At 40.1% G+C, this 25,852-nt stretch overlaps 1 protein-coding gene across 1 annotated transcript in view; it reads right to left on the minus strand.

Annotated features, from left to right (window-relative positions):
- Positions 1-2,352: 2,352 nt before the first annotated feature.
- LOC308135118 (cadherin-18-like) overlaps positions 2,353-25,852 on the minus strand; it is a gene marked incomplete at both ends in the record, with an annotated part of 97,771 nt that continues 74,271 nt past the window's right edge. The window contains 4 exons of the mRNA XM_080502992.1: positions 2,353-3,002; positions 4,990-5,259; positions 16,987-17,101; positions 19,705-19,829. Coding sequence (XP_080359118.1) covers positions 2,353-3,002; positions 4,990-5,259; positions 16,987-17,101; positions 19,705-19,829 — 1,160 coding nt within the window. The remainder of the gene's footprint in view (positions 3,003-4,989; positions 5,260-16,986; positions 17,102-19,704; positions 19,830-25,852) is intronic.

The raw sequence follows: 25,852 nt of genomic DNA on the forward strand, positions 1-25,852 counted from the left end.
GTCAGAAGTAAGGTTAAAATGAAAATGAATCAAAAATCTATTATTTGTTTGTGTGTAATGTCTAAAATCCGCCATATTCTTCTTGAAATGAAGGGAAAACGACAGATAGCACACAGCTCTGGAATGAAATGTGCCTAAACTGAAGATGTTCTGTCACTGAAGAAGAAGATGAAATATCGCTGAGGAAAAGACATATTAAGACCCTGATCTTACCTGGGTTTATGGGTGACACTGAATACAAGGTGTTGACGAGACTAGTTATCTAATGCTCACGACACGCTGCTCTTGCTGTGTGAAGATTTGCACGATGAAAATGCGAAGTGAATCAGTGATCAGTATGCCATTTCATACTGCATATCTATTGGCTGGTTAGTTGATGTCAGTCACAGCAGCAGTCACCATCACCCCAAATGTCTGAGGATTTTATCACATCTTGTCTTTGGATGTGTAGTGGGTGTAAAAAAAAAGTGCCATTTGGTGATCTGATCATCTGGTTGAAGCCTATTAGCAATACAAGCCTGAATATTAAGACGACCATTTTCAAAACCATTTAATGACGTGTTCTTTTGTATATGTAGACGTCAAAGAAGTGTTGCTGTTTGCTGAAATAGATCAACTAGTTGCCAGTAAGGGGCCAGCATTACCAGGCAGGAAACCATTTTTGGACCAATTCTCAAAGAGTGGAAACACACCCACTGTTTTCCTCCAACATCTTACTTTCTCTTATATCATTTTCAAAAGAGGTCACTGTCGGCTGTGCGAGCTGATGTGGTGAAAAGGCTTTTGATGGATGCATGATAAATACTGATGCAACCTAACGCATTTCAGAGACAAGACGTTTGGTTCAAGTAGCAGAATCAATACATCCATCCATGCATGTGTGATAGCTACAGTGACATTATTGATCCCTTTGAGTATCCTCCTTACTGTCGCAGTTAGTGGTTCACTAATGTAACCAACCCTTTCAGGGCCCGATCAAGTTAAATAACGTGCTTGTATAATGTAATATCACGATATTGAATTTTGACTGAATTAATTCAAACAGACAGACACTACTGGTAACATCACATGAAAACTCTACCACAAGGCAAAAGAATAAAAAAAAAATTGGAACTGAGAAATATAATAATAATTTTTTTTCCCCTGAGCAAAATATTTTGCTCATTATTCTTACTCGACTCTTTGTCACACTTCTGATGTAGAGCTAGAGTCCAGTGCAATGTGCTCATATATCCCATTTTTCACCGGAGAGATTGTAAGTAACTTGTGCCGCTACTCCAGTTTTGAAAGGAAATGACTCTCCACACCTCCCGCTCTCTGGAAGGTGGAATGGAAAGTTCCCTGTCTTACAGAGTGAACAAACCCTGATTGTTTTTCATTATTTTAATAACATCTGCATTGTATAACAGTGCATCATCAGCATACACGTGACTGTTAATGCTATGTAGCAAGAAGTGACAACTGCTGTTATCTTGGCCAAACATTATCTTTTGGTTGGTTTAAAAAAAAAAAAAAACACTCAAAAGCTTTACAACAACTAACACAGTGATTAAAACAAACAGGAAGAATAATGTTGTCACTTGCTGAATAGTGTTGACTTATTTCTGGTTTTGCTAATTTGCCTCATAAATTAGTAATTGCAAGGATTTTTGGGATGTTATTGTGCTTATTCTTCAAATCCACCTGTGTTGGGAAGGGATGCTTTTTCTTGTGTTTGACAAAATACAAACCATAAGCTGAAATGACTCAATACACAACGTCCTGGTAAAGAGCGGGATTACAAGAAAGAATGGGCTAGGGCTTGTTTTGTTTTTCTAAAAAAGATTCAAGTAATGATTTGTTGAGTTCCTGAAGTGAAAAAAATGGACAGGAAATATTCTCCAAGATGTTCTAGGTAGCATGGTCTTTGTATTCCTACAAATTTTGTATTTGTCCGTTGGAAATAAGTGTGAGGGCTGAAAATGCTAATCAATATCAGAATCCTTTGAATTAGGTGTACCTTGTTTTTTTTTTAATTGTTTTTTTTTTTTTTTTTTTAACTAGTACACCTAATAAGCATAGTAGAGGGGGAAAATACACTGAAATATCATTTTCAAAACCTGGTCTTCTGTCCTTCAACATCCTGTCCATCATCGCAGCAATGTTGTGCCAGTATTCTGCTGTACATAGATGGCTTTACTTATCCTCTAAATTTCACACTTCAAATCGCCAGCTTTTACTGCAGGAGCTCTGCAGTCAGGTTCACATGGCACCAGTGAAAAGTCATTATGCTTCATCAAATTGGCTCAGGAGTAAAAAAAAAAAAAAAAGAAGAAGAAGAAAAAACTCAAAACATCCACTGTTTGGTCGTTTTTAGGAGTCTGTATTAGCTTGGCTCGTAGTCTGTTGCTCTCCTTCAGTTCTTTCCGGTGTTTGCCTTTCTTGCTCCCAGTCTCCCAAATCAGCTAAGTTTATTTCTGGCACTGCTGCAGACAGGCCCAAGGAACTAACAGACCCTGCCAGGGACCCGAGGCCTTCATAGGCGTATGTCTGCAGAGAGTCATAAGGTGGGCCCCGCGTGTCCGAGTCTGCTTGGGCTACCTTCTGCTGGATGATCTGCTGAATTATGTCGTGACCATCCAGCAGAAGCGAAGGCGCCGACTGGCTGATCTCCCGAGGGATGCAGTCAATGACAAACCAGGCCGGTTCCGACTCTGGACTGTAGCTCTCGTAATTCGCCTCCCGAGATTTCCTCCTCCTAATGATGACGATGCCATCCTCGTCCTCCTCCACCTCGCTCTTGGCACCGTACAGGTCCTGGTCGACGTAGCTGTGGAACTTCCTGCGAGACTCGGAAGCTTTCGGGTTCCGTAGTGCAGCTATGTCAAAGGCCTCGGTGTCCTCCTCACCGCCGCCTTCATCGTCATACGTCACCACATTTTCTCTGATGTCTTCTTCTGAGAGAATCAGAGGGTCTTTACTTCCTTTCTTATTCCGTAGCTGTGTGAACAGCATCACTATGGCTGTGAAGGAGAAACAGGAAGCAAATACAAATAGTAAGAGAGCAAACCAAGAACAAACACTACACTTCTGAAAGTGGTGAGAAATTATAAATATGTGTTGTAATCTCATCTAATAAGATATTTTCAAATGACTTATCCCAAAGATTGTTTTGCAGGGCTCATTCACACAACAAACATTTAATATCAAAGTGCACCTCAGATAACACAAGTCAATGCTGGATGTGAGTTGATTATTTTTTTTACTTATTATTGGCCTCATCAGCGAAATATTTGTACATTTAAAAAAAATGCAAACTGGATACTGCACACACGTGGACGCCAGGTCTGACAGACTTCATTGAGCTTGCCTCCATGAATACGACATGTCTGCATGTGACTGAGAGGAGTTCGCGTTGATCGACTCATTCACAACAAACGGCGTGTGATTCACAGCATCTGGAAATGTTTTTGTCCTCCGTTGCATTTGAAAAGCAGGCATAAATCAGCTCGGTTTATAGCAGAGATTCTGTGATTCTTATTGTGGGAGGTAAATAAGTTTGATAATTTCCTCCACCAACACTTCCAACTCATTGTTATCACATATGTTTGTGGAGGCTCATGCACGCAGATCTTTCTCATGGCAACATGGCCGAATGGACACATAATAAGTGTTTGCTAATGAATCACCCAGGAAACACATGTAACGTGAGAATTTATTTACACAATGTTTTTTTAAACGAAAAAAGAAAACTTTCATTGTGTTTTAGGAGTTTATCTACGTGACAACAGTGCTTGGAACCACTGAAAAGAGAGCCGTTGGCACCCAAGGTGGAACTTTTCAAAAATGCTCAGAGAATGTCGCCATAGGAACAGGGGATAACACAACTTTTTGAAAATGCTGCTGCTGCAACTATCGAAATTGGTCGTCTGTCCTCTAGAGTGTCTAATGGACACAGAGTGTCCATAGTGTTCTTATTTTATCTCTCACAAAACACACGCAAACTTAAAGTGCAATCCATTGCGTGTCCAATCCAGCACACTTTATAACGGACCCAATATATTGTGTGCATGTGGCTAAAGATGCATTATTTTGTGTTGTTCAATTCAGGAAAATAACCAGATAATTCATCACACATTTGCTTGAATAAGGGGTGTTTTCAAGGATGACTGTTAGAAAAGGACATGTTTTCACACTTCTTTTGTTGAGTATACTGCTTATTAAAAAGTTATTTCATCTCCGTCAACACTGTAAATATCAAATCGGATCTGCACAACGCTCAGGAGGAAGTTTGGGTATACTGCAATGTAATGGAAGTGTTGAGTTATTTATTAATATCAGATGTGAAATATCTTGAGGATATATCTGTATCATCTTTGGTGTCATTTTATGTAAAAGATATTCAATGCTCTTTGGAGTCAAATTGGCTGAAAGCCCATTTCTCCAGAGAGTATTAAGTGTACTCCACTTCGCCGACTGTGAGTGTTACATTGGACTGATGAATACCTGACGTTTTCTGAGGTCCCTGTGAAACCTCTTCCAGTCTGAGGCTGACCAAAAAGCCCGATGGAAGCTATTTATAGATTTGTTTTGTGCCACAAGATTCTCATAAATAGATGCTTGTTGTGAATAGAAAGTTGTGTTTGTTGTTGCTTGCTTAGATGCACATCTGGTCTTAATTCATGAGCAATTTATTCAGCAAATGTGCTGAAATTGGAGTGTATGTTCTTATTCTCTGTGTTGTTGAAAAGTGGAAGTCCCATGTCAGTTCTGAGGATACAGTAAGCAGAAAAGTCTGTGAGGAAAACTTATTGGCGCTTCCACCAATTGGAGGACTTCCTTTGGATGATTGTATATGCTAATCCAACCATAATCAATAGGATCAACAGTGGAAAGTTAGCAAGATTTTTTGGGGAATGCTTGAGGTCCAGATTTGATACTTTTGCTGGCCATTTGTTTGACACTGGTGAGCAGGAGATGTGCATGTCGAACAGAAAGCCACATACTTACCCAATAATATGGCAATGCAGAGCAGGATGGCCACGAACGCCCCGGTGCTGAGGCCGGTGGAGGACAGGAAGGCCTGAGCCTGACACACGTTGTAGCTGTTGCGCCCCCTGGTGGTCCTCTGGCACACACACACCCTGAGGGAGAGCGTCACAGTGCTGCTGAGAGGCGGCTCCCCGCCATCGGCCACCGCCACCTCCAGGCTGAAGAACTCCTGGTGCCTGTCGCGGCTGAAGGCCTCACGCCACTGAGACACGATGTTGGCCGAGTTGTCTGGAGGAGAGAAAGAAAAAAAAAACAAGAGCAGAATGATGGAGGTGTGGACAACCAAGGGACATTTAAAATCAAGGAGCTGACTCGCGAAACAAATGGAGAACTGGAATCTGCTGTCTCAAAGGTATGTTGTTCAGTCAATGTCAACAGTGCAATATATTTATATCTACCATTTTTTAAATTGCATCATGCTTGTTGTTTTAATTGTATACCCTATTTTTTTTTTTTTTGGCTCACTTGTACATATATTCATATAGTTTTTTCTTTTATATTTATAAAGTGCATCTTTTCTTTTATTCCTATACTTGTTTTTAAGATTTTACTATTGGTTTTTAAGGTGTTAAATGGGATGGCACCTTCTTATTTATCCGAGCTTTTACAGAGTCATACTGAGGTGACCGTGACTTCTCAGTGGCTTCTCGATGTCAAAGAACATTGTTTTCAAAATGTTGCTGTGCAAATGCAAAACTTCTCTGATGCGTTTTACTCCTGAAACGTTGTGTAAATGGGGCCAAGAAATCAATGTAAAGATTCTGTTTCATAAAAAATTGTGATTAATAAATTATAAATTAATACAATGAATACATTAATAAAAAGGTGATGATGGAAATGCATTAATTAATCGAATCTGTGCGTCTCCATTGGCGTGTTTACACACGCACACTGCACTTTATAATACTGATGATCCTCAAACTGTGGCACGGATCTCAACACTGGTACGTGTTCAGGTTGATCATGGTGGTACTGAACCTTTTCTCAGAGGTCCACACTGCATTAAGATTGAGAAACATTGAAAATGACAAACTACACCAACAGTGGCTCCAACAGGCCAAAGGCAAAATGACACCAACTGAATCTGTCATTCCATGAAAGATTTAAAAAAGAAAATGTTCAGATCTTGCAGAATAATATCCGAATGCACCCACGATCTCCTAACTGCATTAAAATTCAAGCTCAAACCGTCCAAGATATCGAGGCTTTAAAATTCTTCTAAAAAGAGACAACTGCTCAGAAGTATACTTCAAGACAATACTTCTGAAGTATTCATACCAGATGTTTGAATTTTCAGCACACTTAAATTTTTGCCAAGGCTTTATGGATGCTCTATGAACACACACGTTTCGCAGTGTTCAGCTCCGTTTCTTCACAATGCATCACATCAATATATAAGATTCTTGAGGAATTCAAATGCATACATAACGAGGAGATATCTGCTCCTATTGCCTCACACATTTTTCGTCTGGGACTTTATTTGCAGACTCCTGTTTGAGATGTGTGAGGAGCAGTTTAGCATGTATGACATTTCAGTAACACTGAAGGACTGACTAAGAGAAATTGAAATTACACTTGAGAATGCGACGCAACTGTGAGAAATCTTTGTCTCCAAGCCCTCTCCTTCCTCAATCACTGTGTGAATGTGTCGAAACACTCCATCAGGCCAAAGGAGGATTGATTCTGCTTTTCAGAAACACTTTTAAGCCGGCGATGTCTCACTTCAAAAGAGTTCTCTGAAAATATTTTCAGTTTGGAGGGTCTCTTGTCCTTCAGAATGCTCTGATGACATCCCACCGATGTGTCATGGCCAGATTAAAGAAGGTTAATGTAGTGAAGGCTGCAAGTCCTTATGCCATAGGGTTGCATGTTGCAGTAGTTAAGAAAAGTCTCGAGACAACACCCGCTATAAGAAGGCGACCACATGTTCAAACAATACAATTCTTGGCAAAACCTTGAGATGCGACCGTGTTTGCTAGAGAAAACTGAAATCTTTCATTGCATTTTCTTCGTCCGTTCACATGACGACGGTACTTGGCCCCACTGAAAATGTGACCTTATGATAAATGGCTCCCAAAGTGGAACCTTTTGAAAACACTATGTAAACACAACTTTTCGGAAACGGAGCTCTACTGCAAGTAGATGGACAATGGCACCTTCCAGAGTGGCATGACACCAAGTCAATATTCTCCTGGGAGGTGGGAGTTTTATAGCTGAAAGTCTTAGCAACCCAATTCTGCCATCTGTCCATATGAAAGTCTGTGCACTCCCAAAGACATAAAGACTTCCTGTCAATTAGACCCGTTGCTTACCAACCAACATAAAGAGCAGAAGACACAATTAAGATGGTTGACATCATGAGAAACCAAAATCCATGTGATTCTTCTTATTGCATTTGTAAAGACGCCTCAACATGTGGAGATGGGGAATTGAACCTGCTCGGGAGACGACCACTCGACCAACTGAGCTGCAGCCGCCCCATTAAAGGACTTATTATACATTTTTACCCTCCTTTCATTGTTTCACCATTATTTTTAATGTTTCTTATTTGATTTCAACCACCAGCTGCCGCTGTCTAGATACTTCACTCCCGTCCGGTGATGTTCAGGGAATCGATTGTGGTTATCGTGACGGAGATAGTTTGCAAACAAACTGAGGCCAGGCCTGAGAGAAACAGAAGCTAAACTGGCAGAGATATAGCTGCTGAATATGTATGAGTGGTGTATCTTTCCAACGCACTGGAAATCCAGAGTGCCTGAGGGAGCCCCGAGCCACAATAAAGCACGTTAGCAGACTGAGGCGTGCTTGTATACAGAATGTGCATGTCAGCCCATATGTGTGGATTTATGAATGCCGAGACTGAAATTTAATGCAGAAAGCCCCGTGGGGAGCTCTGCACAGAAGGATATCTTCATTGACGAAGTGTGGTTCTTGTTGTCATGCGTGCAGCCTGTGGCTGTGCATGTGTGCATGAATGTGAGACGCACGCACACTTTTACACACACGTACAAGCAGAGCTTGAAATAGAGTAATCGCCACTCCAGACAGCAGGTTTAACAAAAAGTGTTGAAGTGTTGCTGCACTCTGAGCTCACCAACGCCAAACACTGAAACTTGGAACGCAAAGTTCCCAAAAGGTGTCATCAAGCTATCGTCAATGGAGTTCTGATTCTAACTCAGTGGTAGTAGTTACCTCACTTGAATTACAAGTTCTACCTGTGCTGAGTGTGAGCACATTTTTAGAATACGATTCAAGCTGCAGGAGAAAATGAAAGTGTACCTGCAGAATAGGTACTGGAATTTATCATGAATGCATCTGTGTGAACAGAGCAGTCAACATTTAATCACCGATGTTAAACTGTAAATACCATTCATTCTACAATATTTGGCTTCAGGGTGTCGAGGTATGGGGAAATACTCATCTAAATTCACTCCAAAGACTTATTATTAGGAAAAAAATTAGCAATATGAATCGTATACAATGTCTGCTTCCGTGATCAACCAATCTACTGTTCCTACAGTCCAAAACTTTAAAATGTGTTGACCTGTTGGAGTGTAAAACCATTGAAATACCTTATGAAGCAATGAGTAACTTACTGCCAGGACACATTCAGAAATTGCTTCATGAAAGAGAAGGATACAACTTAAGGGGAAAATTCCAGTTAAAACTTATAAAGTTTGCACCACAATCAAAAGCTTCTGTCTCACCAGCAGGTGTATTAAACTATGGAACAAATTAAGTGTAGAAATTGAACAATTACCATTTTTTATGCAGTTTAAAAATATATCCATACAGTATATATAAAGAGTTGATTCTGGTGAGGTACAGGGTTTTGACACAACAATGAGGGTGTGGGTGCTTGTGGTGTCAAATTGATTAATTGTTGGATGTGCCGTTATATAAATTGTCACTGTAGACGCTTCGGTGTATTAGTGTATTGATATAACGACATTGACGTTAAATCAAGATAAGTTATTGTGTGACATAAAGGATAAATGACAACATGCAAAGGGATAGGATTAAATAAATATATACTTCATCCTTTCGCCTTCCGAACAGCAGATTGGCATATATTGTGTATGCTATCCCTAAAATTATGCTCTACTTATTTTGGTGTTTTAACTTTTTACATGTTTGAAATATTAAAAAAATTTAATTCATCCATTCATTCATTCAAAAAGTGGTGCAAAAACAATTTTGGCTGAATTTTACAAACAGAAGTGAATTGTAGCTGAAAGTGAAATTCTCCAACTGATAACGGCAGTGGAACTGGAAGTTTGTGGTCTGAGCCTCAGCGAGTGGATTTAAGTCTGTTTGCTTGTTGCTTTCCATTTCTATTCTGCCCTTTTCTCTCTTTCTGTCCCCCAACTCCAACAGGAACAGCAGAAACTCTCCACCTTTGAGCCTGGTTTTTGCAGAAAGTCTCAACCTCTGCAGGTTCTGCACATTTGTTCCCATCAAAAGGGAGTTTTTCCTTCCCTCCGTCTCCACTGCTTGCTCATGTGGAATTGTTGGTTTTCCTCCATAAAAGTGCCTTGAAATGACTGTTGTATTTGGTGCCACATAAATAAAATTTAATTGAATAAATTATATCTCCTTCTTTTTGCTCACACTGCTTGATAACATATAATTGAAGTCCTAGTCCAGCTTTCCATAGACTCTATTTTAATCGTCTAAAGCAGAGTGGTCAAAATTATGACTCTAGATTCATGTTATATATCTATTAACCATAATGTGACTGGCAGAGATAGGTTTAACTGAAATTTAATTTTTTGTGATGGTTGCACTGTTTACCTTGTGCTCAGTGAAATACTGATTCAGTAAATGTGTACCACAATCCTGCTGTTATCTCAAGACATATGCAGAAATAATCACAATTAAAATACTAGAATAAAGAATCCAAAGGTCTTGATAAAAAAGTGTAGTGGACCTTGGTGTTACTATTGAACACATAATAATGAGAAAAACATAATCCTGATGGATTCCACTGACTGTGCAATGAGGCTCATGTGTATATTTGATGGTTCAGTGTCGCCCTCTCTCAGACATACACAGTAAATAACAGCGAGGATTTTGAAGTGCTGCTAATTCATGAGAGACATGCCTGAGGTGGGCTGTCAAGCAAACAAATACTGTGTATTAATATCTACACACACACTCCTGTGAAAGAATAACAGCAGCCCAAGGGAGTGGGTTTTTTCCCATTCTATTTTTACATATTTGAACAATCAATCAGTCGATCCACTCTCAAACAGTTCCTATTTATAAGGATGACTTTGTGAAAGTCATAGAATTGACGTTTTTCTTTTCATTTTTACTATGCAAATACATACAAATGTGAAATAAAAAGTGCATACTGCTCTGCATCGATTATGTTTTCTAATAAAATAGGAAGTCAAACTTGTGAGTTTTAAACCTCCATTTAGATTTATTCACTGATTTTTGAGGTGAGCAATCCTTGCAAGATTGTACCATGTGTAATATATTCGACGTGCTACTTTTGTGCATTTCCTGATGGTGACATGATGTCTCAAGAGAAAGCGCATTGTGTTTGAGTTTTTGTTGCAGAAACGTTTTGCATTTACATGAGAACGGTTAAAAAAAACAAAAAACAAACGAACATTAATTTGCAAAGAAATGGTAGAAGTGCTAAAACATTCTGCAATTATGTCGGCCCACTTGGTTGTTTTTGAAATGAAACCGCACACAGAGAACAATACGCTATAAACACAAACAATGGGAGTACAGGGACATTGGTATGAAAAGACTGCACAAGCGTGTTGCGTATGTGAAGTCTTACTTTACCTTTCAAAAGGTTCCACATTGGGAACCATTTTCAAAAAGCTTCCAAACTCCCAAAATGCAGCAAACGTTTTCCACTTTCACTTGAAACAGGGACGCCGATACCCAACCTGAATATTAAAATTCAGAAAAAGATGCCGGATGGCATTGAAACGCCATCATTTCTGCACGACTCTCTTTAAAAAATGGCTGAGCAGTTTGGATTTAATCCACCACTATCAACCTTCAAGTCTTTAATTTCATTTTAAAACTCAAAAGCAGAATCTTATTAATTCAAGGTGGGCTTTGACTACTTTACACACCGTTTCTATGTTTGTTGCATGAGGGAAGACTGCAGCTCAGAACAGCTGAACATTAAAGCATGTTGGCCATAGAAATACAGGCAAACATCTCTGTTTAAGTCGCTCTATAAGCCAACAGATTTCTGTCTTTGAAAGACAGCTGTGAGGGTTCAACCAGAGGTGATGAATGCCAGATCACAATATTTATAGTAATTTAGTGTTGTTTGTATCCATGTACTTTGCACTCAGACAACAACAGAAATGTCTTGTAGCGTGTGGCTCTCAGACTGGTGTCCAACCTCCCCGGTTGAAGCTTGTCACTGTGTCTCATTACTGAGATTGATGTGAGCTCTCCTCGGTCCTCCGTCTCAGGTCAACTGCAGAAGACAACTGCAATAACAGCAGGGGGGGGGGGGGGGGGGGGTAGATGGAGGAGGCAAGGGAGGTTGGTAAATGAAACTAAGTTTGACAGCGAGAGAGGGTGAGGCCACGATTACGGGCCACGCAGGAGACCGGAGGGAGATTTGAGAGCAGGTTGAGAACATCACACACCGACACGCACCTGACAAACTGAAGCATAACCATCAGCCGTACGTGGAAGGAGAGATGAAATCAAAGGCTAAATGAGGGGAGGAAATAAACCGAAAGCTGCAGCAGCCGGGGTTACCAAGGCAACACCACCGTGGGTTTTTCTCAGGGACATTAAAACAGATCTCAGCAGTCTGGGAGGGAGACAAGAGGGGCCGGTGCTACCTGCTCCACCAAAAGTAAAGAGATGTGGCTCTGTCACTGTCAAATGACTGTACAGCTGAAGGTTTTTATATAAACACCAACAGTTTATTATGGTCTGATCACACTGACACGTTCAATTCAGAGATGATGCTTTGTGTTCCAAAAATAGCAAACAGATAGAGGAGATGATCCTGTTGTTTTTGTCATTTAACAAATTCCCAGAATTAAGCAGTAGCAGAGAACCAGCTTCCCTTGACCTGCCAGGAATCTGGACTGAAATCTAACTATGCGGCCAGCTTGGATGTGTTGTCCCTGCCAGAGTGACCAACATAACCATGTTGGCTGATCTGTGACGATGCCGGCTGCAGAACGAGATGCCATTCCTCAGCACTGAGAGAGAATGAAGTAGCAATGCCAGGCTCATGTAGATATGCCATGACAAACTGTTCGACTGGAAGGGAGAAGTCTGATTAAGTTAAATTCCTCACAAGATTCAACATGAAAATCAGCGATCCCATGAATGAATATCTCATACAAATATGGAATCATTTGAAAGGGAAATAAGAATGTTTACGTGACAATGTTTTCAAGCGAAATCAGGAAGCTCTCGTCATTTCCACAACACTCCTCAGAGATGCTGAAAACAAACCTTGATGAAAAGGACAACCATGGAGGCTCCGACTCCATCTCTTTGAAATTTGGAAAAAAATAAAATCCCTTTAAAAAAAGGGGGGAAAAAAGGCTAACACTGCACATGAGCACCAGAGCCACGGTCAATAGTTCTTCTGCACATGCACAAGTAGATGGAGAAAGACAACATTTGCCTCCACATGTGTCATGACTCCATGTTTGACATTCACTGTGACACTAATGCAACTTGGTTAGCGTTAGGGTTGTAACCCTTGTTATGCATTTGTTATCTTGTTGTTAACTGCTATTAGCAGTGACAAGGGAAATTCGAATTGTGAGACGAGTGAAGATGCACAACCCTAGAATTTATGCAATCTTTCTTTGTCTGAATTACATTAGTTCATCAATCTTTGACTCAAATATAAAAAATTTTATGAAGTTTAAAGGCTTGTGCTTTGAGGAAGAAAAAAAAAGTTATTTTGACAAATTCATTGCTGTTGTCCAAGGTTCTTTCTTCGTAATCCTCCCACCTTCTGCTTTCATCACAAATCCTATCCTGCTGGACTGTCTGAGTCCGACTATTAACAACAGTTGTCTTTATTACTTTTGTGGTTATTATGATAGCAAAAGCCTCTCAATGGACTAAATGAAATAAAAAAAAGTCCTTGGAAAAGAGACAAATTACTTTTAGTTGGTCTTTATTTACAGCCGCAAATAATTGAGCTGGGTGTGCCTGTAAGATCTGGTCGAGAGGTCGAGAGGCCGGGATATTGTGTCGGATGCAGATTCACAGTTGAGGTACAACGGAGGCTCTTCAATACCTCGGCACAGGTGAGGGCTGATCTTGCAGCGTGACTGGTCTGAAGCAACAGTGGAATTGGACAAGGTGGACGAAATTTTCTTTGATGAAGCCATCAGTGACCTAAAGCCTGATTTATATGCAACACCTAAACAATACGCAAAGGCTATGTGTTGACGTGACCCACCTCCACTCATCTTCTGTGTCAACGTTTTGAGTACTGTGGATAGAGTGGTATACAGATTCCATCGCCGTGCATGCAAAACCACCTGCGCTATCCGTGTTCTTAAAACAGGAGAGCAACCAAGGCAGCAAGAGGGATTCAAACAATAAACAGATAATTTTAATTCACAGTGGACCGAGAAAGGCATCTTGACTTCCCACAGCACATCAGCAGCACCACACTCGGTAGATATTCTTCTGGTATTTGAGAGCACTGGTAGGACCACTCAAAGAAGGCCAATGAAAAAAAACAGGACAAATATGAACACCTGGTCAACAACTGTCACACAAGCCTGAAAGGTAAGATCCATGCTCAGTGAAGTATGCTGAAATGGGTTTGTGGGTCACTCAGTTCACAAAGCCTGCAGCGCACTGGGCATCACAGGAGGAGCAGCGAATACAGCCATCGAGAAAAAGCCTCACACTATGAATGAAATATGAATGCCACTTATAAAAAAGGTGTCTGATAGTGAAAGACCAACAAGACAGAGAACCCAAGATACATCACTGACACTATGTTCAGGATCATCAGAAGATGTATTTGAGAAGCAACGAGGCCGGTCAAATACCTACAGCTGGGAGACTTTGACCAAATTACCCCACACCCCAACATGTTACAACATTATTAATCTGCGCAGGTAGTCATCAAAATGAATGTCTTTTTTGTGACAAGGGTGAGAAATATATGTGAAACAATTTAAAAAGAGTATTGTGGAAACAAAACACAATAATGTCAATGGAGACCCACAGTTACTTCTTCACTACTAATAAAAGGAAAGATAAAACTGATAGAAAGGGTAAAATAGGAAGCTCTGTGACTATTATAGGGTGCTTTGTTGAACTTATAAAACCTTTATCAGAGTTTGTGTTGTGTCTTGCGGGTTCCCATCGATACAATATGTTCCAGTACAGAAGGTGGTATTTTTTTAAAAATTATTATTATGTTGTGATAAGAGTCCAGAATCAGGTGAACCGTGCATGTGAACATTTATCAGACAAAATATCGGGAGGGCAGGAAAATAAGAACGTGCAGATATCGGCCAACAATGAAGAGGCACAATGTTGTCCCTCAGGAAGCTGCTGCATAAGAAACAGGGGGAGTGAAAGAAACCCACCACACACACCACAGGGGACACTGATGAGTCTTGGGGACAGAGGGGGACACAGGTAGGAGGCTGTCATGTTTCAGATTGCAGTAAACATACACAGCAGTATTAACTAGCCTACATTATAGTGCTGTTTAACGTTTAGACTGGTAATGTTTTTATATTGATTACAGTGATTAATGGAAGAAAGAAGAAATGAAGATAAATGAAATATGGTGCATGGTGGTTATCTAATATGGAGTAATATTAAAGATGGATGGATAGAATTTGACAATACAACTTCAATTTGAGGCGAGTGGTTGATTCAGGTTATAACACAGGACCATCTTTAACTATTGTTTCGCAACAGTATGTCGCTGTGTAAACCAGGAGACCAACTGCTTGAGTTTAGGAACAGGACTGTTGTCCATTATCTTGTTCAAGAAAGGATTGTTACTGGGCGGAAGCCTCACTTTCAGGAGTGTTTTTTTTTAAATCATTATTCATTGGTGAAAAACTGCAGGCAGGTTCAGTTTGGCACCAGGCCTCTTTTACTGGGAACCTATGCTGTTGTGATGGATTATGTTTGGCATTGCCCTGCTGGAACTTGATGTCAGTCATAAAAAGAGATGTCTGCCTGATGGGAGCAAATGTTTGAGATTAAAGGTTCGACAGCGATTTTCTAGCATTGACATTAGTTCAACCTCACATCGTATGATTTAAAGTAAGCTTTATCTCATTGTTTAGCTTCCGTTCATTTATGCCCGCTTCAGTCCTTGATATAAAATGTGCTCCTGTGCTCATGCAGTGGTCTCCAAATCAGAATCGTGCTTTTCCTTTTAGGCAGTCGTCTCTGAGGTCCTGAAGATACAATGCATCCAATAAATAGTATTCGACAGTTCAAGAAATTTCTCCACATGAGATTTTTCTAATCTTTTAATGACATTATGTACCTGTGGCAGAGGGGTCTGGTTGAGCTACCAGTGGGAGGGATCCTAGGAATGCTCTAACAGCAGCAGACAGGAAGTGTAATTGGCACAGCTGGTTGAGGTTAGATGAGATCTCTCTCTACATCAGCAATCTTAGGTCGGGAACAGAAACTGACACAAAAAGCACACAGAGGAGCCGCCCAGCAGAGGACTCTGGCTTTTTCACCTACTGAATGAAGAGGGAGTGCTCCCTGGAACCTGGGCACAAAGACAACTCTGCAAAGGATGGAGTGTGCATCTTTGGAAAAGTTTCCGCAGCAAACAAGCAGCTTGCTGTCACTCCGTGCCGAGGGAGCACCCAGGAGGAGAACAGTCCTGATATAGTGGCATGAGTGATGAAATCTTAGAGTTCTCCACTGCTTTATGCTGACAGGAATTATCATTGTTCAACAATATGCCTTTGCAGTCTTTCATGGAGTGGTGATCCTGCCCTCATCTTTAGCCCTTCTGGGATGCTCTTTTTATGCCCAATAAATATGCTTCTATATCTATTAGCTTAACTTTTAAGGGTTTCGTTGCCCTTGTTCCGGCTGCTTTGGAATAAATTGCTGCTATTTTGAAGTTTGCTTTTGTGCAGGTGTTTTGAAATATTTATTTACATCATTGTTGAGAGATTTTTTTAAATGCATTTCATAGAACATTCCAGCTTTTAGATGAACTTGTCAGATCTCCATCATACCGAGCTAAAGGCACAATATAATGGAAATGTAATGTTGGTACATGATGCAGAAAATCAGACCTACACTTTACACATATGAATTGCATTCATTGGTATTTGTTTGAGGGCCCATTTACCCCACAATGCTTCACGTGAAAACACATATTTTTTTCCATTTCAGTTTCAGAAATGGTTTTGAAAGCAATGTCAGTTTACATGGGAATGGCAGAATGCTGAATACAATGTATTTTTCATATTGGGCCACTAGTGTTGTGATGTAATGAAACCACACACACGTACACAGAGAATAAAACACTGTATACATCAACAATGGCGAGTACGCAAAAATTTGTATGGAAAAATGACAAAGTCCGATCGTTATCATGGTGACTGTCAACTATAAAACTACCAAGTCCCAGGAGAATTTGGACTGGGAGTCATGATGCTGCGGAGGCAAATGTTATTATCCATCCACATCTTTTCAAAAAGTTCCATCTTGGAAACTGTTATCAAAAAGTTAGCTCTGCACCTCACAATGAGAGGACTCGTTTTCACGGCTGGGCCATAACTTGCCTTTAAAATATTCCATTCCACAAAGCTGGTTGTTTGGCCTGGCTCAGGCCACCATGGAGTTTTTTTTAAACATGCTTCTATGTTCATCTTTACTCGAAGCATTCAACTGAGCTTCCCCTGTGAGAATCCTATGTTGTTATTGGCTTTAAGAATTGAGAACCTGAAGTACAAATTCACATCCTACCTCCATTGTCCTTGACTGTGAAGTTTGTGTGAATTTGATAGTCAACTGGCACATGAAAGGAGAACTTCCCATTGGCAAAGTTGTCCTGATCAGCTGCTTGGATGGTCTGAATCACCTAAAAAAAAAGGATAAACAACATGTAAGGAAAAAGAAGAACAATAACAATAACAGAAAAGCCACTCAAAAGCACATAAACTTAGATAAGAGGAAGCCCAAGGCTTCTCTGATTGGAATCAATGTTGACACTAGTAAAAAGCACTTTACAAGCAAAAAGAACTCATCTTCAATATTTTGACATTTCCCAGCATTCTACCGGTGTTGCTGAGCGAGATAAAACGTTTAATCTTGACCCACTTATACATCAGCATTTGTTTGAACATTCGTCTCAATATGCAAGATGACTTCACTTCATCGACGAGAACGTAGACTTGGCACTCCATGGGTCCAACAATCAAAATGCATACAAGTGCCCGTCACACTTCAAGTACAATTGTACTTCCAGAAAAGCTATTTTTGTGTACATTTTCTGTCGAGAAGTACACATGATTGAAACCAGTGGTTCCACATTTTGGGGCCTGTGTTTGCTTTGAGGTCACAGTTCTAGCTTGAGATTTTACATGATCTGAGGATGTCAAAATTAGATTTGCACACGTGAAAGACAACCATATTAAAACTGTTTCAAAGGTTTCATTAAAATTGGCTTTATGTTGAGATTGTAGCTATTTTCAGTAGTAATTGTTTGGTTTATTCAAGAATAGAAACATTTTCATCATGTATACATTGTGCCACAACAAAGAAAAACGTCAGAAGTGTACATTTAAAGATTATTATTGCCCTATTTTACCAGTCCGACCCACTCAAGAAGGAATATGGCTGTTTGTGGGCCCCTGAACTAAAAGGTATTTGACATGCCTTTATTACAGTATATCTCAAGATATTAGGATATTTCACAATTTCACTGCGTCCTTGTTTTATTGGCTTTGTCTTGACACAATCCAGCTTTTAACTTGTATTTGTGGATTGCATGGTAGTTTTTTTGAAAATCTGAGTACTTTTGCCACTTCTGGTTGCCTCCTATCAACGCATGGATCATTCAAGGAGAACTTCTCTCATGTTGTTAGTTTTAAACAGCCTGTACCTCAACAACAGCAATAAACTATGAAACAACTCACCTGCTGGATCATTTGTCATCGAAAAATCTGTGTTTTGCTCATCTTACAACTGCAGGATACAATGTGAATGATGACAAGTAAATTACAAGTGTTCCTTTAGCGTATCCGGAAACCCTCCGGCCTGCATCTGCCACTGTTCTCTGCATGCTCCACGCAGCCCATAAGAAAAACAGCAAATATGCAATACATCCCGAAACCTAAACAGTCTGTCTCATCATTCTGCAATCAGTTATGTAAATGTCAAGAAGAAGTCCCAGAATGTAGCGGAAAATCTGTCATGCTGGATGGATGCGTCGTGCATGGAAATGTCTGTGCTGTCAATTTTCAGCCAAGCCAGGGAAATGGACCGGACAAGGGAGGGGGAGCTGTTTTTGACATTGACAGTATTAGCATGTGTTTTCGGAGTCCTGAAGCCAACGGTTACACTCTCAGCAGCACGAGCAGACACACACTTTGGGGATATCGAGTGACACAACAAAAGCAAAAGTTGTGCATGTGATTTTTTTTCTGTGAGAGGACGTGTGCAGGGCTTCGGTAACTGTGATGCAGATCTTTGTGTTTTTCCGGAATGAAACAAGCGATTTATCATTGGTCCTGCTGGGGAGCAGAGAGGCAGCGAGGCAGGTCCGTGTTTGAGCTCGGCGTCGATCGTCTCTGCTGCTATCTGGCCTCGCAGCGGAAGCTCCGCACTCTGAATAATTTATGGGTTCAAGAAGCTGCAAAGTCTGCAGCTCAGCTGATAAATCCCCCACTGATGTGTCAGACACACAACAAAAAGCCTACAGATCACCGCCGGAGTACAAGTGAGCCTGTATGTGCAAGCCAGGAAGTAAGAGGGAGGACGGGGCGAATGTGTCTTTAAGCATGCTTATGTGTGTTTGCATGTTTACTGTGTTTGAGACGGGAACATGAGGATGCACTCACAGATTTCACATGTACATGCTCTCACCGCAACTTTATTTCACCTTGCTTGATTTTTCACGAAAGACAACATTGCAGGTTTGTATATCATGCGAACCTTAGATCCTTTGTACTCTCTCTAGCTTAATCAACAACTACCAACAATGTTAACAATGTTTACTACACTGACTGTTATTATCTTCCTCAGCAGTGTTCCTTCTTAGGAGGCCGGTTTAGGCCTGTGGTCCAAAAATGGTACGCTCCAATCCAGCCTACCAAACTAAATTGTCCAAACGCAAATTGTCATCATTTAAGAAACATTGAATTTCTTTCACTCTTCTATAGTAAATGTACAAAATATAGTATTCTTGGCCTATTATAACAATATTTTAGTAATAATTCTGGCCAAAATCTGCATTATATACAATAATGTTTTTTTTGTGTTTCTTTAGTTCGGCTGAAGCTAGCATGAACACTTTGAAAGACTGAAGCACAATGAACTAATTCCTCGGTGTTCCTGTTGTGGTGATTTGGTCTGTGGACCTTCTGCATGGCCTGTTTCCTGGGTTGACATGAAGGCCCAGCCAGGCATAAACTTTGCTCCCACGATATTTCCGTTGTGGTCCGAGTCTCAACTGCAGCCTACCTGTCCATATTTGGTGCCCTCACACACCACGATGGCACTGTTGCTCCCAGAGATAGACGGGACGTTGTCGTTGACATCCAGGACCTGGACGGTAACTGGAACGTGGGTCACCATACGTGGGTTATCTGGAAATGAGAACAGAGCGACAAGTTTCAGCTCATAACTTTTTTCATTTGAGAAAAAAAAAAAAAAAAGGACAAGATTTCCTTTTAAGGAGTCAGCTAGAGCAGAGTACAGCTCAAATATTGTGTATCTATTATTCAATTCAAATTCACTTTCCAGAATGAGTCAGAAGTCAGTTAGGAAAACGTAATACACAAATAAATTGATAAATCAACAGTTTGATTCCACGCAAGACTTACTTCTCTCAAATTTTTTATTGTAGAGAAGTAATCATGTTAAGAAAAATAAGTAGAAGTCAAAATGTGTTTTAGCAAAGCACGTTTTCAGAACAGACGTGATGCGACTTTGGAGCAAACCATTTCAATTGCATGCAGTTGGTATGAAATGCTGCTCTATGAGCTTTGTATGGCTACAATAAGAGGAATGCTCTCAATACAGTATTCAATCATATCATGAGCTCTTCACTGCAGAACGTTTAAAACCCTATGACCATAATGACTATGTGCTCTTTGCTGAAAGGATCAGGCCATGTTTACATGATAATGAAAACAAGTGAAAACAATGATATTTCAATGAGTTTGGGCCTTTGGTTTACACGCAATCGAACCTAGAAGTCATCGAAAACACTGACTGAAGTGGAGATTTGGAATAAGTCTTTCTTTCCATTTACAAGCAAACACCCAGGGAGAGTTAATGTCACTCTACGTGCATATGTGTGTGACCTGAGTTTACAGTTACCATTGTAAAAATAGTGCCATTATGTCCCTATAGCTTGATGAACATGATTTCCAGTCAATATTTTATTGTATTGTACTTTTTTGTGCTTTAACATCACATTTAGGAAGAGCTCCACTTCTCCATCAGTCAAAACAAATGATCCTTGTGGCATTATCGCTTAAGGAACAGGAAGTAATTGGCACCATTTGTTGTTGTTTTTATCCAGGATTCTAATTGTCGAGCATGGCTTTAAGGTTGTTGTTACACTGATGCCTTTGGCATGATCATAGTAGCTCTTAACAAGGTTTTTGTGCAGGGTTCTATTAAAAAAAGCATTTTTTATTAAAAGATCTGGTGTGAACAATGATATTTTTTTTAAAGTAGAGGGGGGGGGGTCTGTTTTTGTAAATACCCAGCTGAGTGCAAACATCGCCTCAACTGGTTGAATGGAGATAACCCGAACGCAGCAGATATGCCTTGAAGATCACACTATAAACAAAGCTACTGAAAGGCTCAGCTATTGGAACCTCATCATCTCTGCTACAATGAGAACGATACCATGTCAACAAAAACAATTCCATGAATGGCTTCTGACTCGATGAACATTTCCCTCGAGTGAAATCCTGAAAGAACATGAAGTTCTTTCAGCGTAGGCACTTCACTAACTGAATGTCAACAATGCTTACTTTAGATGAGTCCAAGGTTTTAACAGCTCAGACAAGCAAGACAGGCTCGTTCACAGCGCAATTACTGTGAAGCTCATTTTAAATCTTAACCAGAGTTTGTCCAAAGATGGGTGAGAGACCCGACAGTGTCCACCAGAAGTAGCTTGTCAACCAATGAAGAATAAGCTCCTTTTTAGATCAAGTAGACCAAACACATCAAATCCTTAGAAGCATGCCAACCTCATTACCAAGCACAGAGGTGGCAGCATCGTGCTATGGAGATACCTCTCAGCAGAAAAGCCCCAACCCTCTTAACCTCCTCTCGCTACCTGGAGGGCTCTAATGGGGCTGCCCACGGATGGGTCAATGTGAGAAAAAGGAATTTCCCTCAGGAGAATAATAAGCTATGTTTAGTTTAGTAAATGACGGAGGGATTATGAAGTAAACCTCCTCTTTTGTTTCGGAAAGGATTCATATCGATGGTTTCCTTTACCTCTCTCAAACTATCCATCTTTTATGTCTAAAATGCATCAGACTGTATTTTGGTACCTCCCTCCAACATGGCAAATCCTACCCTCTATACAAGAAGCTGACACAGCAACAGAAACTCATCAAGCAGAGACTTATATGTGAGAGCGAAGATTGTACAATCAAATTAGATACAACTATAATCATGGCAAGACTGACAATTATCATCAAGGTGTCTAATGCATCAAATAGGTTGTGATGTGCGACACGTACTCAAAGAACTTGCTTCACATTTTTGTCTTGTTCTTATCTCCATCATCTCGTCCCTCTCCTTCAATTTTTCCTCTCCTTCATCCTCACTGCACCTCCTGCTCTGCCATGCTCCTTTCAGCTCATCCCATTAGAGAAGGCTTACAGGGTGTACCTGGGGAACGGCCCTTCACTGCAAGAGAGGCACTTTTTGATAAGACCAGAGGTCGGCGCCGAGGTTGGAGGTCAGACACCACATCTGAAAAACATCCCTCCTGTCTAACTGCTTCATTCACCAGAGAGCTGAACTTTTGTTATCCTCTCTCGGCTGCAAACAGAATGAAGAAGACCTTTGCTCCTGACGATCCTTAAACAAACCACTGTGAACGCTGATACACAACTCCGAGCTGATCCCGTGGTCCAGTATCTAATATATTTGGGTGGAAAGCTTGCACACCATTGCATTCTGCTCTCAGTTGTATTTCACAGTGCCCAAACTTATTGAAAGAAGAGTCAAAAGAGCCTTTGATCAGGTGTTATTGATTTTCCTGTATTTTTTTTCCCCCTCAAGCCTCAACAAACAGAAAAAGAGGGAAAGTGTTATGACACTCAAGCAACATGTGAAGGTTTAATTTTGAGGAGTTAAAACCTCAAATAATAATAATTGAAGAACAAAAGATCTATATAGCAATATTATGTTGCACTGCAACTACTCTTTGACTTACATACAATTGGCCGAAATCATGCAGATAAATAACTTAACTTCTTAACTTAACTTCAATGGAAAAAAACATCATAGAGGTTTGTTGTCACTTTGAGTAAAGCTAACCAAAAACCAGACAAAAAAAAAAAAAAGGTGGATTATCTTCTGAGTTGTTTGTTCTCATCAATCACACCATGGACAGAAAAGATTTGAATAGATGGAAAGTAAATATCACTTTACTCACAAATCCAATGCTAAGGGATAAATTATTGAAATATTAGATTCTCAAGTGCATTGTGTGTAACTGTGGTCCTCATTCGGCTCCCAAGCTTCCGTCTAGATGACTAGAAACTACTTGGAGACACAAAAATTAGGAAAATAAGCAACACTTTCAAATTTGAGTCATAATGATGTGAAGTTTGCATCATACTTGCTTCACATGCACCAGATAGTTGATTTGAAAGAGAAATCTTGAACACATAGATGATTTTTCTTTGCTTTTTTTTAAATTAGCTGTCATTCAGCTCATTATGGAAGGGCAGAAGCTGCAGAATGAAGTTGCCAGCTTCAATGAAACCAGACTGACTTGTAACACTTTCTAATTCTTAAAAAGTAGGACCCCATTTAAATAACTTTTCAAGTGAAAGCTCACTATTTTTACGCCTCCGTTTCAGAAAAAGATTTTGAAAACGTTTACACACAAACAGCAACAATACGCTATAAACATTAACAATTGGAGTACACGGACATTTGTATGGACAGACAATGAAGTTTAATTCCTATTCCGGTGGTTCACAACTGTAAAACCACCAAGTCCCAGAAGAATACAGACTGGGAGTCATGAAACTCTGGAGGCAAACACGGTTGTTATTGTCCAAACGCTTATACATGTGCAGAAGAACTATCTAGTACATCCATGGTGTATATGCACAGAAGCAGTATTTCTGCTATCTATACAGAGCTGGAGCCCGAGAGTTTTCAAAAAAAGTTGTGTTTTACCTCGTTTACATGGAGATAAGGGTGTTTCTAAAGTTCCAGTTTGGGAGCCGTTTAAAAAAAAAAAAAAAAATGTTTCAGCAACTGTTGTTGTGTAAACCTCAAACACCCAAAGTGCAAATCAAGTTTTGTGTTTACACTTGAAAATGTCACATAAACAGGGTTTAAACTACCAAGGTTGAAGATGTGTTTCAGACATCTATGACAACTACAATATAAATGTTTTATTGAGTTAGTTGATCACTTACGGCTGAATAAAAATGACGAAAAACACCACGGGATTGTCAAACCAGTGGCGGAACTGGCTTTCACTGGTTTTCATTCAGGTACATCATGGAAGTCCACCCTCATATAAACGAGCTGCAGGGCTCATACAGTAACGACGTTATATGTTAAACATGATTAAAGTATGACTGATAGTCAATAGTGAGCTGGAACACGCACGTGCAGCATATGGCAGCGCCAAAGTTTCGGCAGTACGGCACTGGAACCAAGAGCGATTCAATCTGACAATGCTAACTATATAATGACGCAAATATGTAATTCTTGGAATTTAGATAGAGTTTTTTGAACTGAGGAAGAAAGTCTTCAATGTTCACTCTGTTCCAAGTTGTGCATTAGAAATACATTTATAAAAAAAAAAACAAACAAAAAAAAACCCCTGCCTATCAAGACATCCCTAATTAGCAGAAGCAAAGTGAACATCTGATTCAGACACGCCCCTTCAGCTACTGTCACTCAAACACAGACACTTATTTCCAGCAGTTGTCACTCACATAAAAACTTTCACCCCTGCTGCGGCTCGCCGTCAATCAAAAAGTGATATTATTCAGGCTCGTTGTGAGGGGAAAAATGTGTTTATGAACTGGATGTTCAATGTCAACAAGTTTGGGAAGCCTTTTGTTTGCAGAGTAATTACAAAGGACATGTGAGGATGCAGTGTCCACACAGTGTCCAGCAGCTGGATCTGACCAAGGAGGTATTGTGTCTCATCAAATGTGTAGAAGACACATGAGATGCCTTTATTCGTCACATGTACACAGCAATAAAGGGTAATTTTGGATTTATAATTTCCTGACTCTACACCTTGTGTCATGACACTTGAGGCCCAACAGCTCATAGCAAAAATGCAGACTGAGGCACCATTTGCAAGTGAAAACACAAAACTTCATTGCATTTTGAGTGTCTGTTTGCACGACAGTGGCACTCTGAGCTTGAAACACATTTTTGATTCTGATGAGACTTGGGAATAATAATTGCATGCCATTTCCTCCAGTGCTGGGTGATTAATCATATATAGAGTTAAATTACAATGTGAAAAGCTGTGACCACCCCTTCTGCTGCACAGTGGAATGCATGACTGCATAGAAACTAAATTGAATCAGTGTAAATTGGATCATTGTATCCAATCTGGATATCACAATATCGAGACTTACCGTAAACTTACACTTGGATTGCTGCTTCTTTAGTTCTGATCTATAGGCTACTGTGGACTGCAGCCAGCACCTAACATAGAAATCTGCCCCCACACTGTACACCACGCATCCACTTCAAATTCAGTAAATCCTCTTGCCCGACTCTCAGACTCCTCCAGACTGGATCAGTCACAACCCCAGAGAATCTCAGACAGATCTTGTTCTAGTTGGTATTGACTGACAGGCTTCACTGCAGCATCCAATAGCAAGCAACTTCATGACAACTCAACCTCAGTACCTGCTACGAAAGAATTCAAAAGAATAGAACATATATGCAATTCACATCCAATTACCAACATATCACACAATCCATTAGAATAATAACGGGAAACAGCATGTATGATGCAGACCATTCCATTTAACCCTGTGCCTGTTTGTTTTTCTCTACATGGATATATTTTAACATCTATTTTATCATAGACACCGGTCCTGACGGTGATCCACCATAGAATCAATTAATCCATCAATCTTCTGTACCTATTTAATTTAAATTAGGAGCTGTAGTTTATTTCCATCAACCCAAGATAAAAGAAAGTTTGTACACCGAATCCCAAATTTTGAGTCTATCTCGGTTTTGCTACGGCGAAATGGGCAATCATGCGTATTTCAAAACACAAACCGAGAGTTACTATTTACCTAACCTAAGTACTTTGTTTGATTTTGGTAGGAAGTTAAGACTACCTGGATAAAATACACACAGGCACAAACTTGACATATACATACGTATATATAAAATGGCCATGTCAGCTAAA

The sequence above is a fragment of the Blennius ocellaris genome (genome assembly GCF_963422515.1).
Source record: "Blennius ocellaris genome assembly, chromosome: 10".
In the NCBI taxonomy this organism is placed as follows: Eukaryota; Metazoa; Chordata; class Actinopteri; order Blenniiformes; family Blenniidae; genus Blennius; species Blennius ocellaris.